We start from the raw sequence: 12,926 nt of genomic DNA, 5'->3' as shown, positions 1-12,926 counted from the left end.
GGGTTTGGGGGCGTGGCCTGCTGTGGGGGCGTGGCTAAGGGTTTGCGGTAGTGGCTAAGTTTGGGGGCGTGGCTAAGGGTTTGGGGGTGTGGCTAAGAGTTTGGGGTGTGGCCTGCTCTGGGGGCGTGGCTAAGGGTGTGGGGGTGTGGCTACAGGTTTGGGGGCGTGGCCTGCTGTGGGGGCGTGGCCATGTTTCGGGGGAACTTTTGGGGTGGAATTTTGCGAATTTGGGGGTGGATTTTTGGGGTGGAATTTTGGGATTTTGGGGGTGGATTTTTGGGGTGGACTTTTGGGATTTTGGGGTGGAATTTTGGGATTTTTGGGGATGGATTTTCGTGGAATTTTTGGGTGAAAAGTTCAGAATTTTGGGGTGGAATTTTATGGATTTTTGGGGTGGAATTTTGTGGATTTTTGGGGTGGAATTCAGGCACTTTGGGGTGGATTTTTGGGATGACACTTTGGCATTTGGAAGTGGTTTTTTTGGGGTGGAATTTTTGGATTTTGGTGGATTCTTGGGGTGGAATTTTTGGATTTTTGGGCGAATTATTTTTAGCGTTTTTCTCCTCCTGGACACCAGAATTTAGGAGTGGAAAATTCTTTTAATCTTGGGGCTGCAGCTCGGATTTTCGGGCTCGTGTTCCCCGGGGCTTTTTGTGGCAGACGGGTCCATTTTTGGGGTGAATTTGGCGTTTTTTGGGTCAGTTCCGGGCCATGGTTGGGGCAGATTTTGGGGATTTTTTGGGGTTTTTTGGAGTGGATTTTTGGGACTTTTGGGGTGGAATTTGGGACTTTTGGGGTGGATTTTTTTGGAATTTTGGGGGTGGAACTTTGGGATTTTAGGGATGGATTTTTGAGGTGGAATTTTGAGATTTGGGGGGGGGAGGATTTTTGGGGTGGAATTTGGGGATTTTGGGGTGGATTTTTGGTCTGGATTGTTTGGATTTTTTGGAGTGGATTTTTGGGACTTTTGGGGTGGAATTTGGGGATTTTTGGAGTGGATTTTTTGGGACTTTTGGGGTGGATTTTTGGGATTTTTAGGGTGGATTCTTGGGATTTTTGGAGTGGATTTTTTTGGAATTTTGGGGGTGGAACTTTGGGATTTTAGGGATGGATTTTTGAGGTGGAATTTTGAGATTTGGGGGGGAAGGATTTTTGGGGTGGAATTTGGGGATTTTGGGGTGGATTTTTGGGATTTTTGGTCTGGATTGTTTGGATTTTTTGGAGTGGATTTTTGGGACTTTTGGCGTGGAATTTTGGGATTTTTAGGGTGGATTTTTGGGATTTTTGGAGTGGATTTTTTGGGAATTTTGGGGGTGGAACTTTGGGATTTTAGGGATGGATTTTTGAGGTGGAATTTTGAGATTTGGGGGGGGAGGATTTTTGGGGTGGAATTTGGGGATTTCAGGGTGGATTTTTGGGGATTTTTCTCACCCTGAACGCCACAATTTTGGGAGTGGATACATGTTTAATTTCCAGGCTCTACCTGGGATGTTTGGGCTCATGTTTTTGTGGCGGACGGGTCCGTTTTTGGGGTGAGTTCGGCGTTTTTTGGGTCAGTTCCGGGCCATGGTGTGCTGCAGCCAGTGGCCGTAGCGGCACAGGTTGACGTAGACGCCCGGTTTGTGGGGGTCCCCGCAGACCCCCGGCCCCCAGGAGGTGATGCCCTGCAGGCGCCCGTTGCACATCAGGGGCCCCCCGGAGTCGCCCTGGGCGGACAAAATTCGGGGGCTCAGCGGCGGGACCCCGAAATTCCGGGGGAAATCCGCGAAAACCCGGCGAGAATCCGGCGAGAATTGTGAGAAATCGGCCCCAAATTGCCCCCGGATTGCCCCAAAACCACCCCCAAAATCACCAAAAAAATGACCCAAAATTGCCCCAAGAATGTCCCCAAATTCGCCTCCAAAGCCGCCCCAAAATCACCCCAAAAAATGTCCTGAAAATGCCCCAAAACCATCCCAAAAATTACCCCCAAAATCACCCCCAAACTACCATGAAAAATGTCCTGAAAATGCCCCAAAACTGCCTCAAAATCACCCCAAAACCACCTGGGTTTGATCCAGAAATGCCCCAGATTGCCTCAAAATTGTCCCAAATTAACTTCAAAATTGCTCCAAAATTGCTCCAAAATCACCCCAAAAATGCCCCAAAAAGTCCCAGAAATTGCCCCAAAATTGCCCCAAAAATGCCCCAAAATTGCCCTAAAATCACCCCAAAAATGTCCCCAAAAACCCTCAAAAATAGCCCCCAAAAAGTCTCCAAAAATGTCCCCAAAATGCCCCAAATGCTCCAAAATCACCCCTAAACTGCCAGGGTTTGACCCAGAAATGTCCTAAATTGCCTCAAAATCACCCCAAAATCACCCCAAAAATACCTCAAAACGCCCCAAAATCACCCCCCCAAAAAATGCCCCAAAATCACCCCAAAACCGCCAGGGACTGACCCAGAATTGTCCCAAATTGCTCAAAAAATGTCCCAGAATTGTCCCCAAATTGCCCCAAAACTGCCCCAAAAATGCCCACACATTGCCCCCAAAACGCCCGCAAATCACCCCAAAAATGCCCCAACATTTCCCCCCAAAAATGCTCCAGAACCTCCCCAAAATGTCCCAAAATGTCCCAAAATGGCCCAAAACTGCTCCAAAATTGCCCCCGAACGGTCCCAAATTGGCGCAAATTGCCCAAATCTCTCCCAATTCCCCCCAAATCAGCCCAAACTCACCTGGGACTGAGCCCAAATCACCTCAGGCCCGCACCTGTCCCATCTGACCTGTGCCACCTGTGCCACACCTGTGCCACACCTGTGCCATCTCACTGTGCCACCTGTCCCACACCTGTGCCACCTGTCCCATCTCACCTGTGCCACCTGTGCCACACCTGTGCCACACCTGTGCCATCTCACCTGTGCCACCTGTGCCACACCTGTGCCACACCTGTGCCATCTCACCTGTGCCACCTGTGCCACACCTGTGCCACCTGTCCCATCTCACCTGTGCCACCTGTGCCATCTCACCTGTGCCACCTGTCCCATCTCACCTGTGCCACCTGTCCCTCACCTGTGTCACCTGTCCCATCTCACCTGTGCCACCTGTGCCACACCTGTGCCACACCTGTGCCATCTCACCTGTGCCACCTGTGCCATCTCACCTGTGCCACCTGTGCCACACCTGTGCCACCTGTCCCATCTCACCTGTGCCACCTGTCCCACACCTGTGCTACACCTGTCCAATCAGGGGTCACCTCACATGTCCCATCTCACCTGTGCCATCTGTCCCATCTCACCTGTCCCATCCCTCTCACCTGTGCCACACCTGTGCCACCTGTCCAATCAGGGATCACCCCACCTGTCCCATCCTCACCTGTCCCACACCTGTCCCATCTCACCTGTCCCATCTCACCTGGCAGGTGTTGGCACGGCTCCCTGGCACACACCTGTCCCATCTCACCTGTCCCATCACACCTGTCCCACCTGGGCACTCACCTGGCAGGTGTCGGCGCGGCTCCGCGGCTCTGTGACACACACCTGTGCACACCTGTCTCACCTGTGCACACCTGTCACACACCTGTCTCTCACCTGGCAGGTGTTGGCACGGCTCCGTGGCTCTGACACACACCTGACACACACCTGCACACACCTGTGTTTCCCTCACCTGGCAGGTGTCGGCGCGGCTCCACAGCTCTGTGACACACACCTGTGCACACCTGTGCACACCTGTCCCATCTCACCTGGCAGGTGTCAGCCCTGCTCCAGGGCTCTGTGACACACACCTGTGCACACCTGTCCCATCACACCTGTGCACACCTGTGTTTCCCTCACCTGGCAGGTGTCGGCGCGGCTCCGCGGCTCCATGACACACACCTGTGCACACCTGTCTCACACCTGTGTGTCCTCACTCACCTGGCAGGTGTCGGCGCGGCTCCGCGGCTCCCTGACACACACCTGTGCACACCTGTCCCATCTCACCTGGCAGGTGTCGGCGCGGCTCCGCGGCTCTGTGACACACACCTGTGCACACCTGTGTTTCCCTCACCTGGCAGGTGTCGGCGCGGCTCCGCGGCTCCCCGGCGCAGAGCATGTTGGGGGTGATGGAGTTGGGGTAGATGCGGCGGCAGGTGAGCTCAGGTACGATGCGCACCTGGCTGCAGTGCAGGGCCTGGGGAAACGTCACTGAAAACACACCTGGGGTCACACCTGGGGTCAGGGAACACCCACACCTGAACAGGACACACCTGGGGACACACCTGGGTCAGGTAACACCCACACCTGAACAGGACACACCTGGGGACACACCTGGGGTCAGGGAATGGACACACCTGGGGACACACCTGGGGTCACACCTGGGGTCACACCTGGGGACACACCTGTACAGGTGAGCTCAGGTACGATGCGCACCTGGCTGCAGTGCAGGGCTGGGGAAACGTCACTGAAAATACACCTGGGGTCACACCTGGGGTCACACCTGGGGTCAGGTAACACCCACACCTGAACAGGACACACCTGGGGACACACCTGGGGTCAGGGAACGGACACACCTGGGCAGGTGACACCTGGGGACACACCTGACAGGTGAGCTCAGGTACGATGCGCACCTGGCTGCAGTGCAGGGCCTGCGGGAATGTCACTGCAAACACACCTGGGGTCAGGGAACACCCACACCTGAACAGGACACACCTGGGACACACCTGGGGACAGGTAACACCCACACCTGAACGGGACACACCTGGGGACACACCTGGGGTCAGGGAACGGACACACCTGGGGACACACCTGTACAGGTGAGCTCAGGTACGATGCGCACCTGGCTGCAGTGCAGGGCCTGCGGGAATGTAACTGCAAATACACCTGGGGTCACACCTGGGGTCACACCTGGGGTCACACCTGGGGACACACCTGGGGTCAGGGAACAGCCACACCTGGGGTCACACCTGTACAGGTGAGCTCAGGTACGATGCGCACCTGGCTGCAGTGCAGGGCCTGCGGAAACGTCACTGAAAATACACCTGGGGTCACACCTGGGGTCAGGGAACACCCACACCTGAACGGGACACACCTGGGGACACACCTGGGGTCACACCTGGGGACACACCTGGGTGTCACACCTGGGGACACACCTGGGGTCAGGGAATGGACACACCTGGGGACACACCTGGGGTCACACCTGACAGGTGAGCTCAGGTACGATGCGCACCTGGCTGCAGTGCAGGGCCTGGGAAACGTCACTGAAATACACAACACACCTGGGTCACACCTGGGGTCACACCTGGGGTCACACCTGGGGTCAGGTAACACCCACACCTGAACAGGACACACCTGGGGACACACCTGGGGTCAGGAACACCCACACCTGGGGTCACACCTGTACAGGTGAGCTCAGGTACGATGCGCACCTGGCTGCAGTGCAGGGCCTGGGAAACGTCACTGAAAATACACAACACACCTGGGGTCAGGTAACACCCACACCTGAACAGGACACACCTGGGGTCACACCTGGGGTCAGGTAACACCCACACCTGAACGGGACACACCTGGGGACACACCTGGGGTCACACCTGGGGACACACCTGACAGGTGAGCTCAGGTACGATGCGCACCTGGCTGCAGTGCAGGGCCTGCGGGAACGTCACTGAAAACACACCTGGGGTCAGGGAACACCTGGGACACACCTGGGGTCAGGGAACACCTGGGGACACACCTGGGACACACCTGGGGACACACCTGGGGTCACACCTGGGGTCACACCTGGGGACACACCTGGGACACACCTGGCCCTGGACACACCTGGGGACAGGGAACAGCCACACCTGGGCAGGTAACACCTGGGGTCAGGGAACACCTGGGGTCACACCTGGGGTCACACCTGGGGTCACACCTGGGTCACGCCCACACCTGACCGGGGGCACACCTGGGCTCACACACCGAGCAGGTAACAGCTGACCGGAGCTCAGTAACCCCTTCATTCCCACCTCACCTGTGCCCGGGTGTCTCTCACCTGTCCCAGGTGTGTCTCAGCCATCTCAGGTGTGTCCCAGGTGTGTCCCCCTATCTCAGGTGTGTCCCAGGTGTCCCTCACCTGTCCCAGGTATATTCCAGGTGTGTCCCACGTGTGTCCCAGGTGTCTCTCACCCATCTCAGGTGTGTCCCCCCCCCTATCCCTGGTGTGTCCCAGGTGTGTCCCAGGTGTGTCTCACCCATCCCAGGTGTGTCCCAGGTGTGTCCCAGGTGTGTCCCAGGTGTGTCTCACCCATCTCAGGTGTATCCCAGGTGTATCCCCCTATCCCCTGTATATCCCAGGGGTGTCCCACCCATCCCAGGTGTGTCCCCATTATCTCAGGTGCGTCCCAGGTGTGTCCCCCTTATCCCAGGTGTATCCCAGGTGTATCCCAGGTGTGCCCAGGTGTGTCTCACCCATCCCAGGTGTGTCCCAGGTGTATCCCCCCTATCCCCTGTATATCCCAGGTGTGTCCCAGGTGTGTCCCACCCATCCCAGGTGTGTCCCACTATCTCAGGTGCATCCAGGTGTGTCCCCTTATCCCAGGTGTGTCCCAGGTGTGTCCCAGGTGTGTCTCACCCATCCCAGGTATATCCCAGGTGTATCCCAGGTGTGCCCAGGTGTGTCTCACCCATCCCAGGTGTGCCCAGGTGTGTCTCAGGTGTGGGGCTGGTGGTGCAGCCCCATCCCGAGATCTGGCAGGCGGTGCCGGGCGTGGCGCAGGTGCGTGCCAGCGGCAGGGGGCTCACCTGGGGCTCAGGTGTGTGCCAGGTGTGTGTCCAGGTGTGTCCAAGGTGTGTCCCCCCTATCCCAGGTGTGTCCCAGGTGTGTCCCAGGTGTCCCTCACCCATCTCAGGTGTGTCTCACCTGTCCCAGGTGTATCCCAGGTGTGTCCCCCTCATCCCAGGTGTGTCCCAGGTGTCCCTCACCCATCTCAGGTGTGTCTCACCTGTCTCAGGTGTACCCTAGATGTGCCCAGGTGTCCCTCATCTAACCCAGGTGTGCTCAGGTGTGTCTCACCCATCCAAGGTGTATCCCAGGTGTGTCCAGGTGTGCCCCCCCTATCCCAGGTGTTTCCCAGGTGTGTCCCAGGTGTGCCCCAGGTGTGTCCAGGTGTATCCCAGGTGTGCCCAGGTGTGCCCCCCCATCCAGGTGTGTCTCACCCATCCCAGGTGTCCCTCACCTGTGGGGCTGGTGGTGCAGCCCATCCTGAGATCTGGCAGGCGGTGCCGGGCGGGGCGCAGGTGCGTGCCAGCGGCAGGGGGCTCACCTGGCAGCTCAGGTGTGTGCCAGGTGTGTGTCCAGGTGTGCCAAGGTGTGTCTCACCCATCTCAGGTGTGTCCCAGGTGTGTCCCAGGTGTCCCTCACCCATCTCAGGTGTGTCTCACCTGTCCCAGGTGTATCCAGGTGCGTCCCAGGTGTGCCCTCCTTATCCCAGGTGTGCCCCAGGTGTGTCTCACCCATCTCAGGTGTGTCTCACCTGTCTCAGGTGTACCCTAGATGTGCCCAGGTGTCCCTCATCTACCCCAGGTGTATCCCAGGTGTGTCTCACCCATCCAAGGTGTATCCAGGTGTGTCCAGGTGTGCCCCCCCTATCCCAGGTGTTTCCCAGGTGTGTCCCAGGTGTGTCCCAGGTGTGTCCCAGGTGTGCCCAGGTGTGCCCCCCCTATCCCAGGTGTGTCACCCTCTATCCCAGTGTGTCTCACCTGTGGGGCTGGTGGTGGAGCCCCATCCCGAGATCTGGCAGGCGGTGCCGGGCGGGGCGCAGGTGCGTGCCAGCGGCAGGGGGCTCACCTGGCGGCTCAGGTGCGCGGGCACCTGCAGCCGCAGCAGCATCAGGTCGCCGTCCTTGGAGCTCTCGTTGTAGCCGGGGAAGGGGAAGGCGCGAACCGAGCGGCGCCGCTGCTCACCTGGCGCAGGCCCCGCCCCCCCGGGCTCACCTGGCGCAGGCCCCGCCCCCCCGGGCTCACCTGGCGCAGGCCCCGCCCCTTTGGGCTCACCTGGCGCGGGCGCGGCCTCGGCCGCAGGGGGGGGGGTTGGGCGGGGCCTCACCTGGGCGCACCTGGGGGTGGTGGGGCGGCCCAGACGGACGGTGATGGGGCTGTGGGGAGAGAGACAGGTGAGATGGGACAGGTGAGAGACAGGTGAGGTGGGACAGGTGAGATGGGACAGGTGAGAGACAGGTGAGATAAGGACAGGTGAGATAAGGACAGGTGAGGTGGGACAGGTGAGATGGGACAGGTGAGATGGGACAGGTGAGATAAGGACAGGTGAGATAAGGACAGGTGAGATAAGGACAGGTGAGATTGGACAGGTGAGATGGGACAGGTGAGATAAGGACAGGTGAGATGGGACAGGTGAGATTGGACAGGTGAGATGGACAGGTGAGGTGGGACAGTGAGTGGCAGGTGATATGGGACAGGTGAGATGGGACAGGTGAGATAAGGACAGGTGAGATAAGGACAGGTGAGATGGGACAGGTGAGATAAGGACAGGTGAGATAAGGACAGGTGAGATGGGACAGGTGAGATGGGACAGGTGAGATGGGACAGGTGAGAGACAGGTGAGATAAGGACAGGTGAGGTGGGACAGGTGAGATTGGACAGGTGAGATAAGGACAGGTGAGATAAGGACAGGTGAGAGACAGGTGAGATTGGACAGGTGAGGTGGGACAGGTGAGATTGGACAGGTGAGATAAGGACAGGTGAGATGGGACAGGTGAGATATGGACAGGTGAGATGGGACAGGTGAGACAGGTGAGTTCCCCATGCCCAGGTGTGTCAGTACCCGTGCCCAGGTGTATCCCAGCTGTACCCAGGTGTATCCCAGGTGTGCCCAGGTGTGCGGTTACCTGTCCGTACCCGGGGGCGTGGCAGTGCGCGGCCATCACCACCCACCCAGGTGTGTTCCCCATGCCCAGGTGTGCCCAGGTGTATCCCAGCTGTGCCCAGGTGCGTTCCCATGCCCAGGTGTGCCCAGGTGTGCTGTTACCTGTCCGTACCCGGGGGCGTGGCAGTGCGCCGCCGTCAGGTGTGTTCCCATGCCCAGGTGTGTCTGTACCCATGCCCAGGTGTGCCCAGGTGTGCCCAGGTGTGTCAGTACCCATGCCCAGGTGTGTTCCCCGTACCCAGGTGTATCCCAAGTGTGCCCATGCGTACCCAGGTGTGCCCAGGTGTGCCAGGTCTACTCAGTGTGTTCCCCATGCCCAGGTGTGCCCAGGTGTGCGGTTACCTGTCCGTACCCGGGGGCGTGGCAGTGCGCCGCCGTCAGGACCCACCCAGGTGTGTCAGTACCCATGCCCAGGTGTGCCCAGGTGTGTTCCCCCATGCCCAGGTGTGCCCAGGTGTGCGGTTACCTGTCCGTACCCGGGGGCGTGGCAGTGCGCCGCCGTCAGCACCCACCTGGGCGCCACCAGGGTGCCCCCGCAGATGAACCGGCGACCCCGGAACAGCGCGGCCTGCCAGGGCGGGGCACAGGTGTGCCCGTCGAGAACCCACGCACCTGGGAGAGACAGGTGATACAGGTGTGCCAGGGCGGGGCACAGGTGTGCCCCATCGAGAACCCAGGCACCTGTATGGGCACAGACAGGTGTGCCAGGGCGGGGCACAGGTGTGCCCCATCGAGGACCCAGGCACCTGTATGGGGACAGGTAATACAGGTGTGCCAGGGCGGGGCACAGGTGTGCCCATCCAGCACCCACGCACCTGGGAGAGACAGGTGAGAGACAGACAGGTAATACAGGTGTGCCAGGTGTGCCAGGGCGGGGCACAGGTGTGCCCGTCCAGCACCCAGGCACCTGTATGGGCACCACAGGTGAGACACAGGTGATACAGGTGTGCCAGGGCGGGGCACAGGTGTGACCCTTGAGAACCCAGGCACCTGTATGGGCACGCAGGTGAGTGCCAGGTGTGCCAGGGCGGGCACAGGTGTGCCCGTCCAGCACCCAGGCACCTGTATGGGCACAGGTAATACAGGTGTGCCAGGGCGGGGCACAGGTGTGCCCATTGAGAACCCAGGCACCTGTATGGGCACAGGTAATACAGGTGTGCCAGGGCGGGGCACAGGTGTGCCCATCGAGAACCCAGGCACCTGTATGGGCACAGACAGGTGATACAGATGTGCCAGGGCGGGGCACAGGTGTGCCCGTCCAGCACCCAGGCACCTGTATGGGCACAGACAGGTAATACAGGTGTGCCAGGGCGGGGCACAGGTGTGCCCATCCAGCACCCACGCACCTGTATGGGCACACAGGTGAGACACAGGTGATACAGGTGTGCCAGGGCGGGGCACGGGTGTGCCCATCCAGCACCCAGGCACCTGTATGGGCACACAGGTGAGACACAGGTGAGTGCCAGGTGTGCCAGGGCGGGGCACAGGTGTGCCCATCCAGCACCCAGGCACCTGTATGGGCACAGGTAATACAGGTGTGCCAGGGCGGGGCACAGGTGTGCCCATCGAGGACCCAGGCACCTGTATGGGCACACAGGTGAGACACAGGTGATACAGGTGTGCCAGGGCGGGGCACAGGTGTGCCCATCCAGCACCCAGGCACCTGGGAGAGGCAGGTGATACAGGTGTGCCAGGGCGGGGCACAGTTGTGCCCATCCAGCACCCAGGCACCTGTATGGGCACAGGTAATACAGGTGTGCCAGGGCGGGGCACAGGTGTGCCCGTCCAGCACCCAGGCACCTGTATGGGCACAGACAGGTGATACAGGTGTGCCAGGGCGGGGCACGGGTGTGCCCGTCCAGCACCCACGCACCTGTATGGGCACAGACAGGTGATACAGGTGTGCCAGGGCGGGGCACAGGTGTGCCCGTCCAGCACCCAGGCACCTGTATGGGCACAGACAGGTGATACAGGTGTGCCAGGGCGGGGCACAGGTGTGCCCATCGAGGACCCAGGCACCTGTATGGGGACAGACAGGTGTGCCAGGTGTGCCAGGTGTGCCAGGTGTGCCAGGGCAGGGCACAGGTGTGCCCATCCAAAACCCAGGCACCTGTATGGGCACACAGGTGAGTGCCAGGTGTGCCAGGGCGGGGATTTGCGGTGCCCAGGTGAGCTTTGGGGTCACACAGGTGAATTTTGGGGTGCCCAGGTGAGGTTTGGGGTGTCCAGGTAGGGTTTGGGGTCCCTCAGGTGAATTTTGGGGTCCCCCAGGTGAATTTCGGCTCCCCCAGGAGAATTTTGGGGTTCCTCAGGTGAATTTTGGGGTCTCAGGTGAATTTTGGGGTCTCAGGTGAATTTTGGGGTCCCTCAGGTGAATTTTGGGGTCCCTCAGGTGTTTTTGGGTCTCAGGTGAATTTTGGGTCCCTTGGGTGAATTTTGGGGTCCCCCAGGTGACTTTTGGGGTCTCAGGTGAATTTTGGGGTCTCAGGTGAATTTTGGGGTCCCCAGGTGGATTTTGGGGTCTCAGGTGAATTTTGGGGTCCCTCAGGTGAATTTTGGGGTCCCCCAGGTGTTTTTGGGGTTCCCAGGTGAATTTTGGGGTCCCTTGGGTGAATTCTGGGGTCTCAGGTGAATTTTGGGTCTCTCAGGTGAATTTTGGGGTCCCTCAGGTGAATTTTGGGGTCCCCCAGGTGAATTTTGGGGTCCCCCCGTTGTTTTTGGGGTGCCCAGGTGAATTTTGGGGTCCCCCAGGTGAATTTTGGGGTCTCTCAGGTAAATTTTGGGGTCCTCAGGTGAATTTTGGGGTCTCAGGTGAATTTTGGGGTCTCAGGTGAATTTTGGGTCCCTTGGGTGAATTTTGGGGTCCCCAGGTGAATTTTGGTTCCTCAGGTGAATTTTGGGTCCCCAGGTGAATTTTGGGTTCCTCAGGTGAATTTTGGGTTCCCCAGGTGAATTTTGGGGTCCCCCAGGTGAATTTTGGGGTCCCTCAGGTGAATTTTGGGGTTTTTCAGGTGAATTTTGGGGTCCCAGGTGTTTTTGGGGTCCCCCGGTGTTTTGGGGTCTCACCTGTGGCCGCGGGCAGGAGCAGCAGCAGCAGCAGCCGCATCCCGAGGGCTGGAATGGGGGAAAAAATGGAGATTTTGGGTAAAAACGGGAGAGAAAATCGGGAATTTTGGGGGAAATTGGGAAGTTTGGGTAAAAATGGGAGAGAAAATTGGGAATTTTGGGGAAATTGGGAGTGAAAATTGGGAATTTTGGGGAATTTGGGAGAGAAAATTGGATGAATTTGGGGAATTTGGGAGAGAAAATTGGGAATTTTGGGGGGAATTTGGAGAGAAAATTGGGAATTTTGGGGAATTTGGGAGAGAAAATTGGGAATTTTGGGGGGAAATTGGGAGTAAAAATTGGAAATTTTGGGTAAAAATGGGAGAAAAAATTGGGAATTTTGGGGAAATTGGGAGTGAAAATTGGGAATTTTGGGTAAAAATGGGCGAGAAAATTGGGAATTTTGGGGGGAATTTGGGAGAGAAAATTGGGAATTTTGGGGGGAATTTGGGAGTAAAAATTGGGAATTTTGGGGGAAATTGGGAGTAAAAATTGGGAATTTTGGGGAATTTGGAGAGAAAATTGGGAATTTTGGGGGAAATTGGGAGTAAAAATTGGAAATTTTGGGTAAAAATGGGAGAAAAAATTGGGAATTTTGGGGGTAAAAATGGGAGAGAGAATTGGGAATTTTGGGGAATTTGGGAGTAAAAACTGGGAATTTTGGGTAAAAATGGGAGTAAAAATTGGGAATTTGGGGGAAATCGGGAATTTTGGGATTTTGGGGGGAAAATGGGAATTTGGGAGAATTTGGGGGAATTTTGGAGGGAAGTGGGAGGGAAAAACTGGGAATTTTGGGGGGGAAAACTGGAAATTTTGGGGAATTTTGGGAAAATTGGGGAAGGAAAAATTGGGAATTTTGGGGGAATTGTGGGGGGGAATTGGGAATTTGGGGGGCAATCAGAATTTGGGGTAAATTGGGAAGAAAATAAAATGGGGATTTGGGGAA

The 12,926-nt window shown here is 57.6% G+C and overlaps 1 protein-coding gene and 1 long non-coding RNA gene across 2 annotated transcripts in view; both read right to left on the bottom strand.

The window, feature by feature from the left end:
- Positions 1-1,445: 1,445 nt before the first annotated feature.
- The window catches only part of LOC134433290 (kallikrein-14-like), a 20,209-nt gene continuing 8,728 nt past the window's right edge, over positions 1,446-12,926 (bottom strand). The window contains exons 3-11 of the mRNA XM_063182157.1: positions 10,749-10,821; positions 10,380-10,456; positions 10,222-10,303; positions 9,691-9,782; positions 9,352-9,487; positions 8,068-8,087; positions 7,693-7,926; positions 4,028-4,164; positions 1,446-1,706 (exon numbers count right to left, since the gene is read on the bottom strand). Of these exons, the coding sequence (XP_063038227.1) occupies positions 1,554-1,706; positions 4,028-4,164; positions 7,693-7,926; positions 8,068-8,087; positions 9,352-9,487; positions 9,691-9,782; positions 10,222-10,303; positions 10,380-10,456; positions 10,749-10,821 (1,004 nt within the window). The 3' untranslated portion in view covers positions 1,446-1,553. The remainder of the gene's footprint in view (positions 1,707-4,027; positions 4,165-7,692; positions 7,927-8,067; positions 8,088-9,351; positions 9,488-9,690; positions 9,783-10,221; positions 10,304-10,379; positions 10,457-10,748; positions 10,822-12,926) is intronic.
- Positions 2,811-3,326, bottom strand: LOC134433285 (uncharacterized). The gene is made up of 3 exons (XR_010031524.1): positions 3,306-3,326; positions 2,962-3,195; positions 2,811-2,862 (listed from the first exon to the last, which is right to left on the bottom strand). It is a non-coding gene; the product is annotated as an uncharacterized LOC134433285 (long non-coding RNA).

The sequence above is a fragment of the Melospiza melodia genome, unplaced genomic scaffold, assembly GCF_035770615.1.
Source record: "Melospiza melodia melodia isolate bMelMel2 unplaced genomic scaffold, bMelMel2.pri scaffold_175, whole genome shotgun sequence".
NCBI lineage: Eukaryota > Metazoa > Chordata > Aves > Passeriformes > Passerellidae > Melospiza > Melospiza melodia.
The sequence above is the reverse complement of the archived record's forward strand: the minus strand, read 5'-3'. Positions and strand labels throughout refer to the sequence as shown.